The sequence below is a fragment of the Protopterus annectens genome, chromosome 6.part0 (assembly GCF_019279795.1).
Source record: "Protopterus annectens isolate FY-2018-M chromosome 6.part0, PAN1.0, whole genome shotgun sequence".
Lineage (NCBI taxonomy): Eukaryota > Metazoa > Chordata > Ceratodontiformes > Protopteridae > Protopterus > Protopterus annectens.
The window spans coordinates 1,106,721,573-1,106,747,399 of record NC_056737.1 but is presented as its reverse complement, the minus strand read 5'-3'; the positions used below and the strand labels follow the sequence as shown (position 1 = coordinate 1,106,747,399).

The 25,827-nt window shown below is 42.9% G+C and overlaps 1 protein-coding gene across 1 annotated transcript in view; it reads right to left on the bottom strand.

The window, feature by feature from the left end:
* Positions 1–25,827, bottom strand: part of ZNF410 (zinc finger protein 410) — a 669,052-nt gene that overhangs the window by 135,428 nt on the left and 507,797 nt on the right. Inside the window, exon 9 of the mRNA XM_044074718.1 lies at positions 24,836–24,983. Coding sequence (XP_043930653.1) covers positions 24,844–24,983 — 140 coding nt within the window. The 3' untranslated portion in view covers positions 24,836–24,843. The remainder of the gene's footprint in view (positions 1–24,835; positions 24,984–25,827) is intronic.

Here is a 25,827-nt window from a genome sequence, read left to right as displayed (position 1 = left end):
GGATCAGCTCCAAACCCATATGTAAAAATGAAGGAGAGATTGGACTACACAACATCTTTTGTTTTAATAGTTCCAAAGTGTGTTGTTGATATTTTAACATATGGAACTGACAACTGAGTGCTCTGATAGCTAAGGTTGCAGAGGTGTATACTTTCTTACCCCATCTGTCCAGAGCTCCTTGTCAGAAGGAATAGGATTCTTGGCAGAACTAGTCTTAGCTCCTTTAGGTCCCTGTGTAATGACCTCTGGGTCTGCAGCAGGATTTCTGTACAGGTATTTGTGAGAATCTGGTACTCTGTAATACCAGTTAGGTTTACTGGGAGCAGCAGGAGGGTGTCAGGGGCTAAGCTGGATTCATGGAAAACATCATCCACCACTTCTAAAATAGGAGGGATGGCCAGGGGTCTGTGCTGGGGCAGGTCCAGAAACTCTCTAAGTCTTTTCTTAGACTGTGGGAAATCCCGAGAATCCCACTGGAAATGTTCCTTGAGGGAGTAAAGGGCTTCCCCAAAGGAAAGGTACTCTGAAGGGGAAGCAGAAAGGATGGATTCCTCTGCATCTGAATCCTCATAAGCAGTCAGGGGATGCTGTTCCTCTTCAAAATCTGAATAGTCAGATTCCTCAGAATCCTGTTCTGTCATAATTTTTGGAGAAGGGTGCCTTTTCCTTTTAGAAGTTGTGGCCCGACTACCCGGATAAGTGAGATGAGATCCTCTGCCATTTTAAGCATTTGTGGTTGGGGTGGTGGAGCAGTAGCAAGATGGTGGCTAGAAGCAGATTTCCTAGGAGTGGCCTGGCTTCTAGGCCTGAGAGAATCTGTCAGTCTGAGAGAAATGGTAGTTGGATGAGAAGATGTCATTTTTTGTCTAGATTCGGTAGTGTGAAAGGCCTCCTCGGAAGCTAGTACCTGCATTGCAGCTCCGGACCCAACCGAGGCAGAGACAGTCAAAGGCTCTGAAGGTGACATACGAAAGGGTCTCGGTACAGGCCTGTGTAGATATCGAATCAGGCATCAGGGGCTGCAAAAGTGCCTCACTGAATTCTGGAGAACTGGCGACCTGCTTAGCAGTAGCGTCGTCAGAAGGCTTAGCATTTGTGTGGTCTGTCTCCATCTTTATCTCTACGTTTCTGCGGAATGTCCACGGATTGCTGGCTGACAGACACCATATCGGAATGCGAAGATGGAACACAAAAATAACTGTCTACAAAAACAGCTCTGCAGCGAATGGTTCTTGCATTAACGAGGGCACAGAACCAGCAATGGGGGACGCCGTGGTCTGGGTCTAAACAAGTGACACAGTAAGAATGGAAGTCTCGGTGTGGGATCTGCTTTCCACAGGCGAGACAATTGCTAACTTTTTTGGACATCGGTTAGTGCAAGAAAAAAGGATCCCCAATGGGGTACTTAGCTTTAGCCGTTTTCAGCTGAAATTCAACTTCTGGTAGCGACCGACCGTCGCTCTTGTGAACTGCTTCTGCTACGGGCTCCACGGCAAGAAAGACTGATGTAATGGCACTGGCTGCCTTGCGTTATAGCATTGAAGACCTGATGTCAGACTGTTACAGGTGACTGCAACCGACACAAAAAAACACTGACTCTGGTATCCGGGCCGGCCGAAGGCTACCACAGCAGGGATAACCCACAGGTGATGATTGCAACAGTGAAACACGAAGAACACTGCCTGGTATCTAGAATTATTCTGTCTCAACTTAAGTATTAAAAGCAGTTGGAAAAAACATTAAAAAACGGAGATATTTTCACCAATGTCGAGCAATAGGTTTGTACATTTCTCACTGGATTTGAAATAGATGAGGCTCCCATCTCATACAACTATTTGGCTGCAAGTAGAAGTTGGAAGTGAAAGTAACAAGCTGTGTGACAATCAGGTCAACAGAAAGCAAAGTTACTTCAGAACTTTTTTAAGTTTCCTGAGAGCAGTAACAGGTTTACTTTGGAGAAATCCTAGATGTCTGTGGGATTTGTAGAATGGGTGTCGCAGGTTTTAAAGGAGAAGAATATGGGTCTATATTAAAAATAGCGAAACCTCACTTACACAAATAGTTAAATGCCGACACACAAATAGCGAACCGCGAAAACACCAAATGTCCTGAAGCGCGAAATTCGAAATATCTAATTGTCATTGTTGGCCCTTATCCAGTATAGCTCCCTAACGTAAATGTGCAATAGATATGGACCTTAGGGTTAGGGTGCGGGTTAAGGTAAGTGCATACAAAGTAATACATGCAACCTTTACTTTAGGGTTAGAAGTGGGATTAAGTTAAGTGCATGTACAGTAATATAGTTGTGTAGCTGAATGTATACATAAATTATTTTCCCGTAGTTGGGTGTTTGTTTATAGTTAGATACATTTGTGTGTAGTGAATGTCTGATTAGGATATGGGATATATGGGTGAAGTGTAGATAAGGGAAAGTGTGGATAATTTATTTTGTTTGGGTAGGTAGTACGTAGCTGGTGGTGAGGTTGGCCAACTATGGCAATTCGATATTTCGAATTTCGCGCTTCAGGATGTTCGGTATTTTCACGGTTCGCTATTTACATGTCGGCATTTAGGTATTCGCATAAGTGAGGTTTCGGTATTTTAATACAGACCCGAAGAATATGGAATTCTGGTCAGACTTAACTAAGGAGCTGGACATGCAGGGTAGAATGCAGACAAGCCCTATGTTGGTGAGGACAACTTTGAAGCCTCTAGTAGAAAAGTTGAGAATTTGTTTAAGGCAATTGTCATGACCACATCTAGGAAACACTGAGCCTATTTATTATTAGTGGTACATGTTTTTCCACTGATGGCTGTGCAGGTAAAGCTGCTAAACATAATAGACTGGAGAGGGAGAGAGATCTCACCCAATAATTCTGGGTAATTCTCACTGTCACTGGAGGATATAGAGGGGTATCTGCCTTAGAATTAAAAGTACTGAGTTAGTAAGGCTAAGTTATACCTCTACAAGCTCTAAGCTGGAACTGTGGGAGACTGGGTTTGAGATGATGGGATTCTCATTGAAACAGACGCTCTTCTACAGTTTCCGGAGATCAAAGGAGTAACAGACACTAAAACCAGGAAACAAGAAAAAAACAGAGAGAAGATATGAATGTGTTCAATGGTCACGATGGCCACAAGTCTGGGAATCCTTTTGTTCAGACTTCATGTACTGTGTGTGCACTGCCAGCTTAATACAGTCTGAATTAAAACTTCCTATGTTACAATGTCCAGGAGGTGGACTCTACATAAAATAATACTACAGGGTCAATGATACGTAACAGACAGCTGTTACACTGTCTCTATGAGATCCCTACATAAAACAATACTACAGGGTAAATGATGAGTAACAGACAGCTGTTACACTGTCTCTATGAGATCCCTACATAAAACAATACTACAGGGTCAATGATAAGTAACAGACAGCTGTTACACTGTCTCTATGAGATCCCTACATAAAACAATACTACAGGGTCAATGATAAGTAACAGACAGCTGTTACACTGTCTCTATGAGATCCCTACATAAAACAATACTACAGGGTCAATGATAAGTAACAGACAGCTGTTACACTGTCTCTATGAGATCCCTACATAAAACAATACTACAGGGTCATTGATAAGTAACAGACAGCTGTTGCACTGTCTCTATGAGATCCCTACATAAAACAATACTACAGGGTCAATGATAAGTAACAGACAGCTGTTACACTGTCTCTATGAGATCCCTACATAAAACAATACTACAGGGTCATTGATAAGTAACAGACAGCCGTTACACTGTCTCTATGAGATCCCTACATAAAACAATACTACAGGGTCAATAATAAGTAACAGACAGCTGTTACACTGTCTCTGTGAGATCCCTGCATAAAACAATACTACAGGGTCTATGATAAGTAACAGACAGCTGTTACATTGTCTCTGAGATCCCTACATAAAACAATACTACACGGTCAATGATAAGTAACAGACAGCTGTTACACTGTCTCTATGAGATCTATACATAAAACAATACTACAGGGTCAATGATAAGTAACAGACAGTTGTTACACTGTCTCTATGAGATCCCTACATAAAACAATACTACAGGGTCAATGATAAGTAACAGACAGCTGTTACACTGTCTCTATGAGATCCCTACATAAAACAATACTACAGGGTCATTGATAAGTAACAGACAGCTGTTACACTGTCTCTATGAGATCCCTACATAAAACAATACTACAGGGTCAATGATAAGTAACAGACAGCTGTTACACTGTCTCTATGAGATCCCTACATAAAACAATACTACAGGGTCATTGATAAGTAACAGACAGCTGTTGCACTGTCTCTATGAGATCCCTACGTAAAACAATACTACAGGGTCAATAATAAGTAACAGACAGCTGTTACACCGTCTCTGTGAGATCCCTGCATAAAACAATACTACAGGGTCTATGATAAGCAACAGACAGCTGTTACACTGTCTCTATGAGATCCCTACATAAAACAATACTACAGGGTCATTGATAAGTAACAGACAGCTGTTACACTGTCTCTATGAGATCCCTACATAAAACAATACTACAGGGTCAATAATAAGTAACAGACAGCTGTTACACTGTCTCTGTGAGATCCCTGCATAAAACAATACTACAGGGTCTATGATAAGTAACAGACAGCTGTTACATTGTCTCTGAGATCCCTACATAAAACAATACTACAGGGTCAATGATAAGTAACAGACAGCTGTTACACTGTCTCTATGAGATCCCTACATAAAACAATACTACAGGGTCAATGATAAGTAACAGACAGCTGTTACACTGTCTCTATGAGATCCCTACATAAAACAATACTACAGGGTCAATGATAAGTAAGACAGCTGTTACACTGTCTCTAAGTGCCACGTGCAAGTAGGATGTCCACAAGGACAAGAGTAAGCTGAGATCCCATGGTGCCAGAGATAGGTGACAGACCAGGTAGGCTAGTGGACTCAGACAATAGTGGTCCTAGCTGGTTGCTGACATGATAGGCTAATGGGCTGTTACAAGCAGGGTACCCAATGGCACAGACAAGAAAAGCTACTTTTACTTCGTAACAGGCCAAATGTTAAACCTCTTAGTTACAGGAAGTATTATGTTTCTGCAGCTTCACAGTAGTAACTTAATTTAAATGGAGAGCCAAGTTTTTATCTGGCTACAGTACAAATATATTTACTATAAGCCCAACAATCTATTATCCAGTATAACTTCCAATAAAGTGCAGGGAACACAAGCAGAGTAACAATGATTATCAGTAACTTTGGTGCAGTACTAAAGACAATCATTGCATTCTTGTAACAACAACTCAAATGGAAGTAATTAACCACAATATTGAACGTGATACTATGCAAAAATTAAGTGCTGTGTAGAAATGCTGGCAATCAACCACACGTATTACAATTTTGAGACACCAATTTAGTCAAAAGAAATTGCCAACAGTAAAGAAATGAATGTAGGGTAAATAATGTCAGTTGTTAATCTGGGGAAGATAGCAATGCCAACAGCAGCAACTGATAGCGCTAAAGCACTATAAGACGACAGAGGTATGAAAAATGGTAACATAAAACCAAAGTGACTCAATCAAATAGAAAACAGGAAAATGCAACAAGAGCAACAAACTGCTGAAGCTATGAACGGACAGCAGGCATTATGAACTGAATGCAGTGAATAAGGTTTATAGCACTTACCTTCACTACAGAAGTCAAGCGTGTCTTGGGGTGAAGGTCAGCAAAACCAGTCAAGTATATCCTGGAGTTGAGATCAATGAAAACAAGAATGTTTACTTATGGTCGGATTAATAGTGTGGCCAAGCTTATCTGTGGGACAATGCTGTCAAGTGTGAAGTTAGTGTAGCTAAGTACGCACTGGTTGGTGGGGGCAATGCAAATGGCTCCCCTTCTGGTCAACTTTCTTGTTGGATCTTTTTAGAAACTTTTATAATAATGGGGGTGAATTTGACAGGGCAGAGCTATAAAGTACAGGTGGATAAGAATTTACCATAACAGTAGATATTTTACTGATCACTACTGCAGTATTCTTAACACATGGGTTTTAGCTCTCTGATATCTGGTCAGGGTACCAAAGCTTCACCTTCCTAGGATGGACGTTCGGAAGATGACACCAGCTCATAAGTACTGGGGTATAAAGTCAAATGTACGTACATGATCCTCAGACCATCTCCAAGCCAGCAGCGGCCAGAAGAAAACTGAGGAAGGAGATAGGTCAGCTATCAGGGGCTTAGTTTGAAAAGGGTAAACGAGTTCCAACTCAGAAGGACTGTAAAATCCAGGGATATTGAGACTGTTTTGTGCATGTAAGGCATAGTGCTTGTGCCAATAAGTAGAAAAGAGAAAGGGGATAAGGTGGGAGAGAAGGAATACTGCAACAGTGATCAACAGGACATCTACCGTTACGGTACATTCTTACACAACTGTATTATTTCCTGACTGAGTCACTGTTGCAGTACTCTTAACAGATGGGTGATTCCCAGAGCTGTAGACAGGGAAGGGAGGCAGGCTTAAGAGGAAAAGGCAAAAAGAGTCCAAGAGGCCAGACGGAATACTGCTCTAGACCTAGAAAAGGCATCTAGCTTGTAGTGTTTTGGGAAGGTGTGAACAGATGACCAGGTAGTTGCTGTAAACTGGACCTGGTATTCACCCCCTTGCAGAAAGCACCTGAAGAAGCCACTGCTCGAGTGCAGTATGCTTTCTGCCACTTTAGTAAGGTTTTTCCATGATGACAGTAGCAGAAGGAAATGGCATTTGACAGCCAGGAAGCAACAGATTGTTTGGAAACTGGTTGTCCTTACCTTACTTGGAATCTATAAATAGAGACAAGTAGCAGAGCTGTTTTTCTGATTTCCTTCGTTTTGTCCAGGTAAAACCTCAACTCTCTCTGAATGCCTAAATCACGTAACATTATTTCCCCTATTTTGGGGGTTGGAGAAAAGGGTATGCAAATGACTTGGTTGAGTATAACCTCACTAACGCCTTTTGGAATAAAGGATGGGATGGCCCTGAGGCTCACCTTATCTTAGCGAAGATGAGGAAGAGTGAAATAGCTATGAGAGCATGCAGGTCTGAGACCCTGCGGGCCGAAGTCAAGCCCAGGAGGAGCACTGTTTTCCAAGTGCAGAATTTTAGAGTAATTCAAGCAGCCAGTTCGAAAGGGGGTAAATGAGCTTTTCCAAAACAAAATTAAGGTGCCATGCTGGGGTGATGGGGTTTCCTTGGGGGTTTTAAAGTGTAAAACTCCCCTCAAGAAAAGTTTGACCTCTGTCCTGGGACATGACAGGTGGCTCCAATGGTAGGTAAGCATTATGTGAGCCTTAATGGAAAAGTAGCTAACCCCGAATGTAGTAAGTCACATGAGTACTGGGGCACTGTGGGAGTGTCCGACAGAAGGGGTTGGAGTTTCTGCTTAAGGCACCAGATGGAAAAAGTCTTCCATTTGGCTGTGTAAGACTTCCTGCTGTTAGGCTTCCTAGCTTCTTGTAGGACTTGAGTGACCTCTTCAGAAAAGTTGCGTCTTGTAAGGATTAGCGTCCCATTATCCAGAGGGTTAGACAGAGAAATCAGAATGGGATGAAGGAAAGTACAGCTGTGTACACTTAACATAAATGTAGATATTTGAGTGTATTCACTGTTGCAGTCATTACATTTGGGTAATCCGCTGGCAGGTTGCCCTCAGTCGGCCTGAAAATCAAAGTCTTGGGTCCTGTGTCGGTTGCTGTCTCCTCTTCCATGATGTCAGGTCATCAGGGGTATAAAACATGCAACCGACGCCATTTTCTTTAGTTTTTCTTGCAGCAGATGTCAGGTGCCCCCCAAACGGGGAGCAAAAATATATATACACACACACACACACACACACACACACACACACACACACACATATATATATATATATATATATATATATAAAAATGCAATTGTAACAACATAAACTTTACCTTCATCTAAAAGCAAATACACCATAAAGGCTGTAGAATATAGTGAAGGAAAGAGAAGTTCTAGAAAAAAGGGGGAAGGTGAGTGGGTAACCCGGACTGCAACAGTGAACACACTCTAACATCTACATTTATGGTAAGTGTACACAACTGTACTATGTTCTTCGTGTTTCACTGTTGCAGTCATTACATTTGGGTAGAATCCCAAAGCTATGGATGGGAGGCTGGAGCTAAACAGCATTAGGAGTGGCTATAAGGCCCTGCAGAACTGCAGTGGCAAAGCCTGCCCTGGACTTGGAGAAGAGAGGCAAATGACAATGCTTTGTAAAGGTATGAACAGAGCTCCAAGTAGCAGCTTCTAGAATGTCTTTGGTTGGCACCCCTCAGAGAAAAGCTGCTGAGGTAGATGCAACCCAGGTGGAATGTAACCTGATTCCCTTGGGCACCGCTTTACCATGATGCAAATAGCAGATACGAATCCAGTGGCTTATCCACCTGGCTTATCCACTTGGCTCACCCAAAATTATGCCAGCATATGAAGAAAAAATGATCAGTTTCAACAACTGGTTAAACTACTGGTGTCATTCAAAGGGGATCCAGTACTTGTCAGCCTGGGACGACATGCTTGACAAGCCACGTTGCTTCGCTAGAGACGGCTTGCACCTGTCACCCCTGGGCTTTCGAATACTGGCCAAGACTCTTGCCGCCCCAATACTGCCTTTTTTAGGCAAGGCTCAAAAGACAAACCCACCTCCATAAACAACAATAATAAACAAAAACTGAGGATAATGCTGCTCATCGCCAGAAGTCTAAACCTCAAAATGCACGCACTCAAGGCTCTCCTTAGTATGGAAGAAATCGACGTATGTGCAGTGACAGAAACCTGGTTCAAGGCTCCAGAGAGCACCCCAGCACTACCAGGCTATAACTCCTACCATACCTTTAGGTCCCAAAACCAGGACCAGAACACAAAGGAGGGGGTGTGTCCATATTCATCAAGAACACCCACACCTCCAGGTTAGTAGCACAGCAGGCGGAATCTGAGACCATCCAAGTGCAATTGACAGCGGGTAAATTGACTGTTCAATTTATAGCTTGCTACAGATCTCCCACCTTGTCTCAGGACCCTCACGCAGCACTCCTGAGAACATGAGAAAGTATGAAGATTCTACCCAACACCATGCTACTGGGTGACTTCAACTATCCAAACATTGACTGGGAAAACTACTCAAGCTCAAACGCCCTAGCCCAGTGCTTCCTTGAGTTTATAAACTCAAACGCCCTTGAACAGCTGGTCACCACTCCCACAAGAGGTGACAACATACTGGACCTGGTCATCACCAACATGGGGAACCTATGTTCCACACCTGAGGTAAACTCGTCATTGGTAAGATCAGATCACAAACTAATCACACTGGACATCCACATCCGGACCCCCCCCCCCCAGTCAATGAAATCAAGGTAAAAAACGTCTCTAAAGCCAACTTCACACTCCTCAAGACCGACGTGGGAAGTTTCATTTCAAAGCTCCCAATCAAATGGAAAATGATGACCCATCGGCAGAATCCTTTACAAGTGCATTATATGAACACCTTCAAGAATGCATGGACCGAGACATCCCAAGTAAAACCAAGACCAACTCCTCAAAAAAGAGGAAGCCAGTCTGGTGGACCCCGGCCATAAATAAACTTTACAACAGAAGGAGGAAACTCCTGCAAGATAGAACAAAATCCCAAAATAAGAAGGCATCTCTGATTAACATCAGTAAAACCTGCGCTCCCTCATGAAATCATCCAAGGCCAACTTTGAAAGAAAAATAGCTAATGACTAAGGATAACCACAAGGCCTTCTTTAACTATGTCAAGAGTCCAGGGGCAAACTCTCAGATATGCTCCGAGCTAGTGCATAATGGCCATAAATACACTGAACCAACCGACATTGCCAACATCCTGGCTGACAAGTTCAGTGCAAACTTCACTCTCCCCTCCGCCAAAGGGGCTAGCACCCATTCCAGAAGAATGTGGCTCTCCAGATATCTCAGACACACAAGTAAAGACAGCCCTTACAAAGGCCAAAAACACAGCATCAATGGGACCAGATGCTATCCCAGGTTGTGTCTTACATGAGCTTCAAAATGAACGAACCCCCCATCTCAAATCACTATTCAAACTCAGCCTCTCTACAGGCTATGTACCCAAAGAATGGCATACAGCAACAGTTGAACCTCTCCACAAAGGTGGTGCCACAATTGACCCTGGGAACTATCGCCCTATACGCTTGACTAGCTTGGTCTGCAAAGCCATGGAACGCATTATCATGGAGCTCATTAACAGGGATATTGGGAACCTCCAGACACTGGACCCCACCCAGTTCGGCTTTGCTAAAGGCAGATCTTGCCTCCTGAACTTGGTCAACTTCTTCGAAACAGTCACCAAGGCCATAGATGAAGGGAAGGTGGTCCACACAGCATAGCTGGACCTCGCTAATGCGTTTGACACCATCCCACACTCAGGAATCATAGATAAACTCACCAGCTTATATATTAACCCCTATGTCACGAGATGGGCTGCCAATTGGCTCTCAGACAGAACCCACACGGAAAGAGTGGCAGGCGCCATGTCTGACGCTAAACCAGTCACAAGTGGAGTCCCACAGGGCTCAGTCCTGGGACCCCTCCTGTTCGGTATATATTTCTCCGAAGTACAGGCAAAGGTGTAGGGACTGTGGCTAACCAAGTTCGCAGATGACTGTAAATTGGGTGCAATAATGGACTCTCCAGCTGACACCGACATCCTGCAAAAGGGTCTCACAGAGACAAACACCTGGTGTCAAAGTCACGGCCTCAAGCTAAATGCCAAAAAATGAATAGTAATCCCATTTGGGAAAAACAAAGTACCTACAAACTACTACATACATGGGAATCCACTAAGTACAGAAGTAATTAGGGACATGGGTACCCAAGTAGATAGCATGCTCTCCTTTGATACCCACATAGCCAAAACAGTCAGGAAATCCTTCTATGTGGCACACCTGATCACAAAGGGTTTCTCATCCAGATCCAAGGAGGTGATTGTGCCCCTTTACTCCTCACTCATTAGGCCCATAATAGAGTACAATGCCCCATTTGGGATGTACCTCACTAGACACCTGCAACAACTAGAAAGACCACAGAAGTACCTCACTAAGAGGATTAAGGGCCTTAAACAATTACCCTATGAAGCAACTAAAAAGCTCCAGCTCTTCTTAGTCGCCACTGCCTGCTCAGAGGTGACCTATGCCTGACCTATAGGGCCATGTCAAACCCTGAACTAATGGACATGCTTCACCTCAAAAAAACAAGATCCCTCAGTATCACTCGTTCTAGCGACTTGAACCTATGTACAACAATAAACAGGACATGCTGGAGGGATAGATTCCTGTCACAGCGACTCCCCTCACTCTGGAATAGAATCCCAGTCCATGTTCGACAGAGCTCCTCTCTGACCCTCTTCAAGAGAAATCTTGATGAGTGGATGGGTAATCGTAAGTTCTACCCTGGGATCACTTCAGGAGCCCTGTTGACAGAGGCCCAGGTTACTAATCTAATGGGGAGGCGAAAGAAATCACTCTGTAGCTAGGCTTATAAATGCCCATGGGCAGATAGCCTAGTACTTACCTATGAACCTATGAAATAGTCTGCTTTGAAATAGCCTTCCCCTCTGATCATGCAGCAAATGCCACCAGTAGCTGCTCAGACTTTCTTAGAGATTTGGTCCTGTTTAAGTAGAATCTTAGTTGTCTGTGTACGTCCAAGGAATGCAAAATCCGCTCCCCCTTGTTCTGTGGATTTGGGTAAAAAGTTGGCAGGTGAATTGTTTGGTTAAGAGCCACACTGGATACCACCTTAAGCATAAAGGAAGGATTGGTCCTGAGGGACACCCTGTCCGGGTAAAATGTAATAAAAGGCTCCACAGTCATGGGGGCCTATAGTTCTGAAACCCTTCTTGCTGAAGTGATTGCCAGAAGGAAAGCTGTTTTCCAAGACAAAAACTTTATATCAGCAGTAGCTGCTGGTTCAAATGGAGGCAGGGTGAGCTTTTCCAACACAAAATTGAGGTCCCATGCAGGAGTTGGTGATCTTCTGGGAGGCCTTAAATTTTTAGCCACTCTAAGATACTGTTTTAGTAGAAGATGAGAAAAGATGGGAGGCTCTGTGTTGTAATGAACCTAAATGGCAGAGGCATGAATTTTTATTGATGAAAAAGATAGACCCTTGTCAAGCATCTCAGTCAAGTATTGTAAAATCTGAGGAATATTTGGCTTTGCTGTGTCAGTCCCTTGTACTTGGTTCCAAGCACACAATCTCTTCCATTTATCAGTATAAGATTTTCTAGTACTAGGCCTTCTGGCTTCCAAAATGACATCCATCACAGATTTACTGAGAGGTGTTGTTTGAATAATTACATGATCAGCCATGCTGCCAGGTTCAGAGTTTGGAGCTGATTTTGCAGAACTTGACTGCTCTGCTGAGACAGTAGATGAGGTATTTGAGGCAAGTGCCAAGGAGGGAGTTGAGACATATTCCTTAGAATTGGGTACCAGTGCTGGTGAGGCCAGTCTGGGGCAATTAGGATAATTTTTGTTTTTTCCTGTCTGACCTTTAGTAAGACCTTGGGAAGAAGAGGCTGAGGAGGATAGGCGTAGACTGACAGTTTTTTCCAACTGAAGGATAGGGCATCCACTTTCCATGCTTGTCTGTGATAAGTCCTTGTGCAGAATTTGTCCAGGTGATAATTCTGGGGAGAGGCAAACAGATCTATGCCCAGACTCCCCTATTTCTCCGTTATCATGCTGAAGACTTGTGGATCCAGTTTCCACTCGTGAGGGTTCATAAGATTTCTGCTTAGGTTGTCTGCCAGAGTATTTTGTTTTCCTGGCAGGAATTGAGCTTGAATATGTACTTGGTAAGTTAAGGCTGTGTCCCTCAATGCCATGGCTAGTCTGCAAAGGGGGTTGGAATGTGTACCCCCCTGCTTGTTTATGTACCACATAACCGTGGTGTTGTCCGTCTTTACCAGTAGTTGTCCTGGATGAAGTAAGTCCTTGAAGGCTGTCAGGGCATTCTGAACAGCTAACATCTCTTTCTGGTTGATATGCAGATGCATTTGTTTTGGGTTCCATATGCCCTGAATGCATCTCCCCGCCAGGTGGGCCCCCCAAGCATAGTCTGATGCGTCTGTAGTTAGGGTTTGGGTGGCAGGGGGGTAGAGTGAAAGACCGTCCCATGTTCTGGTGACATGTCTCTGTCCACCAAAGAAACTCCTGTTGTAGGCAGGGAATGAGAGGAATCATTGTTTCCAGACTGTGACAATGTTGACTCCATAAACTTTTTAGATACCACTGTAGTTTCCTCATATACAGTCTTGCATATGGAATTAGTAGAATGCAGGATGCCATGAACCTCAAAGCTTGCAGAATTTGTCTTGCAGATAACTGGGTTTTTGTTGTTTGAAGTAAACAGTCAGTTGCCTCTGTTTGTCTGGCATAAGGTAAGCCATCTGGGCAGTTGTATTCAAGCTTGCACCCAGGAATGTACTCTTTTGAGAGGGTACCAGTTGTGATTTCTTTTAGTTTACTGTGTACCCTAGGCATGTTAGAAGCCAATTTTTACAAACGCCAGATGTTGAAGAAGAATGTCCTTGTTTTCTGCTTGAATGAGACAGTCGTCCAAGTAAGGATAGATTTGTATGCTTCTTTGTCTGCAAAATGCAATTACTGGTACCAGGCACTTTGTAAAGACACTGGGCACAGTAGATAAGCCAAAGGGCAGTGCAGAGAATTGGTAATGCATAAAATCAGCCTTGAAGCGGAGGTATCTTGTGCACGATTCCCTTATTGGGATATGCAAGTATGCCTCTTAAGTCTAGAGTCATTAGCCAAGTGTTCTTGCCCAGCATGGGCAGAAGCTGTTGCAAAGTTAGCATTTTGAATTTTGGGATGTCCAAGAATGTGTTCAAAATCGATAAATCCAGTATTGGGCGCCAGACATCGTCTTTTCTGGGTACCAAGAACAGTCGAGTAAAACCCTTGCCCTTTTTCTTGTTCTGGTACTGGCTGAATAGCCCCCATATCCATGAGAGACGTAACTTATTTCTGTGCCTTGCCCACTGATTTTGTGGCAGGTCTGGCCAACCATTTGGAATTGACAAAGTATGGAAATGAAATCTGTATCCCTGGGATACTATATTTAATACCCACTTGTCCTGGGTTACTAACTGCCAATTTTGAGCATGAAGTGCTAATTTTCCCCCTAAGGGGGCTGCCAAAAGATAAGTGCTTGGTGATGGCAGAGGGAAGTCACGGAGACTGTTTACTGTAGGGTTGTGCTTTGTTTCCTCCAGATTTGGAGGTAGAGGCACCCCATTGCTTTGACCTGTAAGAACCCTGTGATTGGTATCTAGAGCCTTTTGAGTGCCTGGATTTGCCCCGTGAGGCTCTGTCGGACACAGGAAAGGACCAATTTTTTGTAGGCCAGTGTCTACTGAATCTTGGTGGCTGCACTTGTAAGAAGTCTTTTACAGTTTGCATAAACTTAGCTTTGTCTTCCATTTTCTTTAAAACCTCTTCTGCCTTATTACCAAACAGTACCATGCTGTAAGGGTGCATCCAACAATTTAGCTTTAACATGATCAGGCAGAGTTTGATCCTTGAGCCAGGCATGCCTTCTAATCACAGATCCAGTAACTGTGGCCCTGCAGGAGGCCTCCAAGGAATCAAAACCACACTGCAAAGTATGCTTTCCAACCTGTTCTGCTGCATGCAATAATTCCTGTAATTCTTTATTTTCCACACATTCAGAAATCAACATAATTTTCTGCTTCAATAATCCCATAACATGCTGTTGATATTTAAGCATATGAAACTGACAGTTTAAGGCCCTAATTGCCAAGGTTGCAGACTTATAAACCTTCTTTCCCCATCTATCCAGCAACCTGGAATCTCTACCAGAGGGGGTAGGGATTCTTAGCTATTGAGGCCTTTACACCTTTGGGACCCTGTGAGATGGTTTCAGGGTCAGCAGCAGCATTTTTGAATAAAAATTTGTGGGAGTCAGGAACCCTGTAATATCTGTCTGGCTTACTAGGAGCCGGAGGTAGGGAATCTGGAGCCATGCTTGATTCCGAAAACACATCAACAATGTCTAATACAGGAGGTATGGCCAAAGGGGCTGGAGTGAATGGAAAACCTTGATTGAGCATAACCTGAGTGCTCCCCCAAAGAAGTCCTTTCTTGATGCAAGGAAGAAGTGAAATGAGGGTACTGAGACAGTGAGAGCCCTGGGACCACAGTGACTTCAGATACCACTGTATTTTCCTCATATGTACTCTGATGAGGGGCATCATAGGGATGGCGGCAGCCACGAGTCTCAGAGCCCTGAGAGCTTGTCTGGCTGAGCAATGATCCACGCTGGTGGCCAAAAGCACACTCCAATCAAGCATTAAGTACTCAGTGGCTAGGAAGGTGACTTTCTCCTTAGGAATAGAGGCATGCATGGCAGATATGACCAGATTGTATCCCAGAAAGGTCAGCTGCTGAGCGAGAATGAGATGGGATTTTTTTTTTTTTTTTTATAATTGGTGGTGTACCCCTAGACAATTAAGTCATACAGTGTAATGGAGGTGCTTTAGAAGAGTGCTCCTGCATAAAGCCTGGAGTAGCAGGGCATCCAGGTAAGGGAAGAGTCTTATGCCCAGAGTGCGGCAGAAAGCCACTACTGTGGCCAGACACTTTGTGAAAACCCTTGCAGCTGTAGAAAGACCAAACAGCAAAGCAATAAACTAAAAGTGTGATGACAGAGTAAAGAACCTGAGAAATTTTCTGCAAGGAGGATATATGGGAATATGAAGATAAACATCTTTTAGGTCTAAGGATACCAGAACAGCTTAAGAAAGAAGGAAGGGTAGAGGAGTTTGTAAGGACAGCATTTTGAAGGAGGGAACTCTCAGAATGGCGTTTAGCCTGGAGAGGTCCAGGATAGCTCTCCATTGACCCTCTTTCCTTTACGGCAAGAAGATCCTGGAGTAAAATCCCTTTCCAGAATAGGGTAGGGGGAACCTCTTCTATGGTTCCCTCATCCAGTATCATAAGGTCTAGTAGGTGTATCTGGTTGGGAGGGGGAACAAAGAGGGTGCCATGAGCTCTACTGTCCCCTTTGTGAGCATACTCTGGGTCTGCTTCAACAGTTCTGGACATCACATCTCCTGCTAAAGTGGTTCACTTTCTGGGAAAGAATCTGTGTGCTCCAAGATGTTGCTGCCCATGTACAGGTCAAAACCCAATCAGCCTACAGTGATGGCTCTACAACCCACTGTATACATCAAGAACTAATACTCAGTGGCACATGGAAGTCAGAACTGACAATGCTGCACATGGAGAGTCACACTTCCTCTGAGACATGATTGGCTAAGCAAAACAAGTAGCATGGAGTTTTCCAGATGAACGAGGTTACTGAAGAACTAAGAAGTGAATGCAGAGCAGCATGGATTTTCCAGATAAGGTCAATGGAGAATAAGGAGAGACAGAAAGCGAGTGTGACAGTGCGAGTGTGTCTATATATTAATTATATAAACACATACATGTATGTATGTACATAAAATGCCCTAGTTAGGGGTGACAGGTAAGTTAATTTAACCAGGCTCAAACCCTGTATCTTAGTTGCTGGAAACAAAAGACTGAATCCTCTACACCAACTACCAGACTATAAGTTTCAGTAAATTTCCAAGGAATTGTGAAATGAGTTTCAGTGCATTTTCAAAGAATTAAGTCTTGAGTTTCAGTATATTTTCAAGGAAGTGATATATGAGTTTCAGTACTTTTTCAAGAAATTGTGAGCTTCAGTACGTTTTCAAAGAGCTGTGAGTTTCAAGGGAAGAGAAGTTTGCAGCTGCTCATGCTAAGCCGGTTTTCAATGTTCAACTGTTTTGTTTAGCAAAAGGTCATTATTGTTTGTACTACCAAATTTGAAAGCAGGGTTAGTAGCACAATAGGTAGCATTACTTCCTTTTGATGCAGAAGTCTGTGGGTTCTACTCCCACACTATATAGATGGATTTCTAGTACTGTGTTGTACTTTAAGGGTGGGGTGCCACCAGAGTGGGTCCTCCGTTGGATGACATGCCTTGTCATAATGAAACTGTTGTCGGTTTGCCATCCATTCCCTACTGCAATATTAGCAGCTTACCTTTTTATTTTAATGTAACATGTAATTTATCCTTCAACGGCAGTAGGCACTGACTTTGTAGATGAAACACTGAAGTACATATTTGTTTGCTAGTAGCAACCTCTTCATTATTTACAGATCTATTTAATGTAGAATTATTCAGATGTCTTACTTCTGCAGAGATTATGCACATTGACTGACATTGGTGGATTGCAATGACAGACGTTTGAGGGGCCTTTTATGGTTGAAATGTTCTGAAATGGGTAGTTTTGTCATTATTGATTCATACATGTTAATTCACTGCTTACTGGAAAAATGTTCAAAACTACAAATTTAAAACACCTTCTAACAAGTGGTGCTGTACTATACAAAATAATATAATTATAGTCAGGAAGACGAATCAAAGAACACATACATGTGTGCATGGCCCTAAATGTGTGCAAGGGACTTATGGTTTGCAAACAGCACAAAGGTAAACTTAATTCACCAACGGCCAAAAGCATTTTCTTTGAATGTGGGTTTCAATGCTGTTTCAATGAATGTGAGGTTCAAGGCCAGAAAAGTTTGCTGTTAATGCCAAGCCTGTCTTAACTGCGAGACTGTACTGTTTTATTTAGCAAATGTGTAACAGTGTTTGTGCTATAACATTTAAAATAAAAGTTTTAAATTTAGACCAAACATCTGTAATCACTGTAGATGTAAAGAAGAAAACAGTATGCACACTGACAGGTTTGAGCACTGTTTATGGTAACTGGGGAGAAATAGCCAAGTAATAGGACACTGGAATGGCTGCACCGGGTTCATTACCCTGCCTCAGACCCTATTTGACCATGATCCAGCTCTGCTTCCATGTATATCATCATAACAGCCTTTTCTGACATATTTAGTAGTTTATTTGGCAGTTTTAAAAATGTGAAAATTGTTCTATAAAGCAGCACGCAAGGAGTCAACAGTACTATAAGCGAGCACTTTCATTCTTTTATTTTGCACCGTGAACTTCTTCATATTTCTGATCTAATGTAAAGAAGTTCTTCTTGTAAAATAAAAGAACGAAAGCATCCATTTACAGTACTGTTGACTCCTTATGTGCTGCTTTATAGAACAATTTTCACTGGCCGATACAGCAGAGCAGATTGGAACCTGAGGAGTCAAGACAAATAGCGGAGGGATTACAATCCAGTCATGGCAAAGGAAAAAGTACAATTGTGTACACTTACCATAAATGTAGATGTTCGAGTGTATTCACTGTTGCAGTCATTACATTTGGGTAATCTGCTGGCAGGTTGCCCTCAGTCCGCCTGATTAACAAAGTCTTGGGTCCTGCGTCGGTTGCTGTCCCTTCTCCCATGACAACAGGTCGTCAGGGGTATAAAACATGCAGCCAACACCATTACATCAGTTTTTCTTGCCGCGCAGTGCCCGAAGCAGAAGCAGTTCGCAAGTGCCGGTCGGCCGACTCCTGAAATTTCCGTTTTCGAGTTTCAGAACCGAAGTCTTCAACTAAAAGCTAAGTACCCCGTTGGGGAAATTTTTTCTTGCTCCATACCGATGTCAGTAAAAGTTAAAAACTGCATTACTTGTGGGAAGCAAATAGGACTGCAACAGTGAATACACTCGAACATCTACATTTATGGTAAGTGTACACAACTCTACTATGTTCTTCGTGCTTCACTGTTGCAGTCATTACATTTGAGTAGTTCCCAAAGCTATGGTTGGGAGGATAGATTTATACAGCATTAGGACCAGCTATAAGGCCCTGTAGGACAGCAGTGGCAAAGCCAGCCCTAGATTTAGAGAAGAAAGGTACATGGTAATGTTTGGTGAACGTATGAACTGAGCTCCAGGTAGCAGCTTCTAGAATGTCTCTGGTAGGAACAACTCTGAGAAAGGCTGTAGAGGTAGATGCAGCCCTGGTGGAATAAGATTCAATTCCCTGGGGGATAGTTTTACCATGGTGCATATAGCAGAAACGAATACAATGGCTTATCCATTTGGAAATAGTCTGCTTTGAAATAGCCCTTCCCTCTGCCCCTGCAGCAAATGCCACCAGCAGTTGTTCAGATTTTCTTAGGGATTTTGTCCTGTTTAAGTAAAATCTAAGTTGTCTGTGTACATCCAATGAATGCAGAAGCTGCTCCTCCTTATTCTTTGGATTGGGAAAGAAGGTTGGCAAATGAATGGTCTGATTAAGAGCCACACTGGACACCACCTTAGGCATGAAGGATGGACTGGTCCTGACAGACAACCTGTCTGCATGAAAAATAATGAAAGGTTCCACTGTCATAAGAGCCTGTAATTCAGAAATCCTCCTAGCTGAAGTGACTGCTAAAAGAAATGCTGTTTTCCAGGAGAGAAATTTTAAGTCTGCAGTAGCAGATGGCTCAAAAGGAGGGAGAGTGAGTTTTTCCAAAACAAAATTGAGATCTCACTCAGGGGTTGGAACTCTCCTGGGAGGTCTTAAGTTTTTGGCCCCTCTGAGATACTGCTTTAGAAGTGGATGAGAGAAGAGGGGAGGTTCTGTGTTGTAATGAGCTGAAATGGCAGAAGCATGGATTTTTATGGAAGAAAAGGACAGGCCTTTGTGAAGCATCTCAGTTAAGTATTGTAAAATCTGAGGAATATTGGGCACTGCTGTGCCTATTCCTTGTGACTGGTTCCAGGCACAGAATCTTTTCCATTTGTCAGCATAAGATTTTCTAGTACTAGGCCTTCTCGCCTCCAAAATGACATCCATCACAGGTTTGCTAAGGGTGAATTTAGGTGATTAGCCACGCTGCAAGATTCAAAGTTTGAAGTGGAGTGTGCAGAATTTGGTTGTTCTTCTGAGACAGTAAGTAAGGTGTCTGAGGCATGTGGCACGCTGGAAGGTGTGACATTGCGCAGGAGTGGGTACCAGTGTTGGCGAGGCCAGTCTGGACTAATCAGAATCATTTTTGGTTTGTCCTGTCTGACTTTTAGTAGAACTTTGGAGAGCAGAGGCAGAGGGGTAAAAGCATAGACTGAAAGGTTTTTCCAGCTGAATGATACAGCATCCACTTTCCAAGCTTTTTTGTGATGGGTTCTTGTGCAAAACTTGCCCAACTGATAGTTCTGGGGTGAGGCAAAAAGATCTATGTCTGGACTGCCCCATTTGTGTGTCAACATGTTGAAAATCTGTGATTCCAGTTTCCATTCATGTGGGTCCATGAGATTTCTGCTTAGTTCATCTGCCAGAGTATTCAGCTTTCCTGGCAGGAATTGAGCTTGTAGTTGTATTTGGTAGCTCAAGGCCGTGTTCCACAATGCCATGGCTAGTCTGCAAAGGGGGTAGGAATGTCTTCCCCCCTGCTTGTTTATGTACCACATAACTGTGGTGTTGTCTGTCTTTATCATTAATTGTCCTGGATGAAGGTAGTCCTTGAATGCTGTCAGTGCATTCTGTACAGCTAGCACCTCTTTCTGATTGATATGAAGGTTGATTTGGGCTCCATTTGCCCTGAATGCACTTCCCTGCCAGATGAGCCCCCCAAGCATAATCTGATGCGTCTGTAGTTAGAGTTTGGGCAGCAGGAGGTGGTGTGAATGGCAGTCCCTTGTTTTGGTAGCAGGCCTCTGCCCACCATAGGAACTCTAGTTGCAGACAAGGTAAGATGGGAATCATTGTTTCCAGGCTATGACAATGTTGACTCCATAAACTTTTTAAGTACCACTGAAGTTTCCTCATATGCAGTCTTGCATATGGAATTAGAAGAATGCAGGAGGCCATGAACCCCAAGGCCTGCAGAATTTGCCTTGCAGATAAGCAGGGTTTTTGTGGCCACTTGTTTGACGCAAGTCACCAATTGAATTTGCTTTTCTGGCGTAAGGTAAGCCATCTGGGCAGTTGTATTCAAGCTTGCACCCAGGAATGTAATTTTTTGAGAGGGTACCAGTTGTGATTTATTTTCGTTTATGGTGTACCCTAGACAAGTTAGAACCTTTTTTACAAACACCAGATGCTTTAGAAGAATATCCTTGTTTTCTGCCTGAATTAGACAGTCGTCCAGGTATGGATATATCTGAATACTACTTTGCCTGTAAAATGCAATTAGTGGAGCCAGGCACTTTGTGAAGACCCTGGGTGCAGAAGATAAGTCAAAGGGCAGTGCAGAGAACTGGTAATGCAAGTAGCCTGCTTTGAAGCGGAAGTATCTTCTGCAAGATTCCCTGATTGGGATATGCAGGTAAGCTTCTTTTAAGTCTAAAGTTACCAACCAGGCATCTTTGTCTAGCATAGGAAGTAACTGTTGAAGAGTCAGCATCTTGAATTTTGGAATGTCCAGAAATGTGTTTAGAGTAGATAAGTCCAGAATTGGACGCCATGATTGGTCTTTTCTGGGTACCAGGAAAAGTCTTGAATAGAAACCTTGTCCCTTTTCCTCTTCTGGTACTGGCTGAATAGCCCCCATGTTCATGAGGGACAGAACTTGTTTCTGGGCCTCTGCCCACTGATTTGGGGGCAGGTCTGGCCATCCATTTGGGATCGGCAACGTGTGGAAATGAAGTCTGTATCCCTGGAATACTATATTTAAAACCCATTTGTCCTGGGTTATAAGTTACCAGTTTCGTGCATGAAGTGCCAGTTTTCCCCCCAAAGGGGCAGTTGAAAGGTAAGTGTTTGATGAATGTAGAGGGAAGTCATTGAGACTTTTTACCATAGGGAGGTGCCTTGTTGGTTCCAGATTTGAAGGTGGAGGCACCCCATTGTTTTGTTCGAAAAGTCCATTGTGACTGAAACCTGGAGCCTTGGAATGTCTGGGTTTGACTTGAGTGGCTCTCGAAGGAAGGGGAAAGGACCAGTTCTTAGTAGGCCAGTGCCTACTAAATCTTGGAGGTTGCACTTGTAAGAAATCTTTCACAGTTTGCATAGATTTAGCTTTATCTTCTATCTTTTTTAAAACTTCTTCAGCCTTATTACCAAAGAGACGGTCCTGTTGTAAAGGAGCATCCAACAATTTTGCTTTAACATGATCAGGCAGAGTTTGCTCTTTGAGCCAGGCATGCCTTTTTAGCGCAGACCCAGTTACAGCAGCCCTGCAAGAGGCCTCCAAAGAATCAAAACCACATTGCAAAGTATGTTTTCCAACTTGTTCAGCTGAATGCAATAAATCTTGTAAATCTTTATTTTCCACAGTCAGAAATTAACATCATTTTTTGTTTAAGCAGTCCCATAATACACTGTTGATATTTAAGCATATAAAATTGACAGTTTAAAGCCCTTATTGCCAAGGTTGTAGAAGTGTAAACCTTTTTACCCCATCTATCCAGTGCCCTGGAATCTCTATCAGAAGGGGTAGGATTTTTAGCAGTAGAGGCCTTAATGCCCTTGGGACCCTGAGAAATGGTTTCAGGATCTGCAATAGGATTTTTGAAAAGGAATTTGTGGGAATCAGGAACCCTGTAGTATCTGTCTGGCTTACAAGGAGCCGGAGGCAAAGAATCAGGAGCCATACTAGATTCTGAAAACACATCATCAACAATGTCCAGAACAGGAGGTATAGCCAAAGGCCTATGCTGAGGAAGAAGAAAAAGAAAATCCCTAAGTCTCTTTTTAGATTCAGAGAAATCCTGACTTTCCCAGTGGAAGTGCTCTATTAAGGTATGTAAAGTTTTCCCAAAAGAAAAATCCTCAGGGGGAGAAGCAGAAGAAATGGAATTGTCTGCATCAGAGTCCTCATAAGTAGGTATAGACAAATCCTGTTCATTAGAAGAGTCAGAAGAAATAGAATCCTGTTCAGAAGATTCATAATCAATGCCTTGCCTAGGCCTCTTAGTAGGAGGGGGTTGGCTACCCCTGATCAGAGTAAATAAATCTTCAGCCATTTTGATAATTTGTTTTTTAGTCATAGGGGCCTGCACATGTGGCCCAGGCGTTGTTTTTTTAGACATAGATTTAGATTTTGGCCTTCGTTTTGAAGATGGTGTCGGTCTAATATACAAATCTGTAGGCCTGAAAACACCCTCAGAAGCCGGTGCCTGCACAGCGGCTCTGGACCCATCTAAGGTAGAGACAACTGCGGGTTCCACAACTGAAGTATATCGCGGCATACCGAACTCCAAATGGGTCTCAGTAGAGGCCTGCGAATCAGAAGTAGTGGGTATCAGGGTCTGCAAAAGCACCTCACTGAGAACCGGCGAACTGGCGACTGGCTTAGGAGAAGCATCTTTGTCAGTTTTGGACCTTGACGGTCTGTCTCTGTCTTTTTCTTTGTGCTTTTTAGGTATTCTGGTAGTCGGATTGCTAACCGACAAAATCTCTGGATAATTAAATCGTGAGCCAAAATATTTTGAAGCAAAACTATACCAATGTTTAATAGTGCATTGATTAAATTTAGTACAAAACCGACAGCAAGGCACATTGTGGTCAGGGCCTAGGCAAGGAATACAGTACAGATGAAAATCCTTATGAAGTATTTGCTTCCCACAAGTAATGCAATTATTAACTTTTACTGACATTGGTATGGAGCAAGAAAAAGTTTCCCCAACGGGGTACTTAGCTTTTAGTTGAAGACTTCGGTTCTGAAACTCGAAAAGGAAAATTTCAGGAGTCGGCTGACTGGCACTTGCGAACTGCTTCTGCTTCGGGCACCGCGCTTCAGGAAAGACTGATGTAATGGCATTGGCTGCATGTTTTATACCCCTGACGACCTGACGTCATGGAAGAAGGGACAGCAACTGACGCAGGACCCAAGACTTTGTTATTCAGGCCAACTGAGGGCAACCTGCCAGCAGATTACCCAAATGTAATGACTGCAACAGTGAAACACGAACATCAACCATTTGCCTAACAGGTCAAACACCTTTGATTCTTTATCAGCTGGTTAAGATGGAAAGGAGTGTTCTCCCCATCTCTATAGCTCCATTCCTGTGGTTAATGAATTCCTCAGTGGATTGGTCAGTCTTGCTCACTTTCCCTACTGAAACACCTGAAATTAATACTTTGAGAAGGAGGAGCCCTTGCTGCTCCCACTCACAGAACCTCCACTGAAAGATGACAATTTTGCAAAAATACTTCAACATGGAGAACAGCTTTTTATCTGAAGCCATACTGCTAGATTTACAAAGAGCACTTCAAACTGTCAACCATAACATTCTTCTTAATAAACTGATTTACTATGGGTTTTCACATGAGCTGATAGCATGGTTTAGGAATTAGTTGGCCAACAGGTCCTTTATGCTTACAAGTCTAAATTCTAGTTCAATTTCAGGATCTCTAATAACTGGTGTTCCTCAAAGCTCCTTGCTTGGCCTTTTTTTTCTTACAAGACTAAAGATTGCTATTGACAATAGTTAGTGTACAAAGCTCTAAGGTGGTACTAGCAAAGCTGGTAATGGCTTATATTTGCAGTGTTATGACCACATGTCTTCTTCACACACTGGGTACGCTTAGGGAAATAGTTCCAACATCAGTGCTGAGCATCGTCTTCAAGCACTGCAAAGAGAAATTCTGAACATGTGACCAGCAGGAAGGGATTGGGAAAAGCAGCACTGAGCATGTCCTTAAAGTTAATAATCAGATGGCCATTCCTCCTATTTGCAATTTACATGGGTTTATTTATAAATCCAAAACCTAATCACACTCAGTATGAAATAACTGATAGCGAAGAAATTACGTTACTGGACCAAGTAACACTTTTACTAACCTGTAGGTTTACTGAAGCAATGAGGACACCTCATCTTCATAGCTATGTCTGCCTGCTGTCACCGTGACTAAGTCATGTGGTTGGGGAAGGACTACAACAGATGCTGAAGGCAATGTGTTGGCTGAATCAGGATTTTCATGTAGTACTTCTGCAAATGACAAGACTTTCTTAGTGGAAAGAAGAGCTCTGAAGTCACTTATAAATGCACTCCTCTATGCAAATATTAATCACAAAAAAAAAAAAAAAATCTCTTCAATAACTTTCCTAAACACACACTAGCAATTTATAATTTTATGAATTAAATATTTAAAAAATAAAATAATCATGGCACATCCTACTGACCAGTGCAACATATACATGAGTCAAATATTCTATAACCTCAACCCACTACTGCCTTGCAAAAACTTCACTGAAATGTTGTTTCAGGAATACGCAACTCAACAAATCCTTCTACACATCTTTCTTGCATTTATTCTCTTACAGTCGCTGTCAACCACAGTGGTGCAGCTGTTAGTGTTGTCGCCTCACAGCAAGAGGCTCCCTGGTTCGATTCTTGGCTGGAGTGCTTTCTGTGCGCATGTCCTCTCTGCGATTGACTAAACTTTAAAAAGACATGCAAGTAGGTGCATGAGTGTGTGTGTGCCTTCTCTGAAGGTTGGGTGCCGGGCTGGCAATTTAACACTGTAAAATCTACTGTCAGTCATAAGCAGACCGGTGATCCTCTGTGGCGACCCCTAACCGAGAAAATCTGAAAGACTTTTTATTCTCTATTACAGTTTTAACATATGTCCTTGACCACTGATGTATCACTGAAAAGTATTTTCTTCTCTTACATCTTTATTCAGTCTTTTAAGATTCCGCTTGGAGAATTTCAAGTTATAGATTCATACATGGCTGCTGACTGCACAGATCATTTGTGCCCTGGCCTCAAGATCCCACAAAGTCAGTACCCTTCAACATAAAGTAACAAATGTATTCATATAAAAATGTAA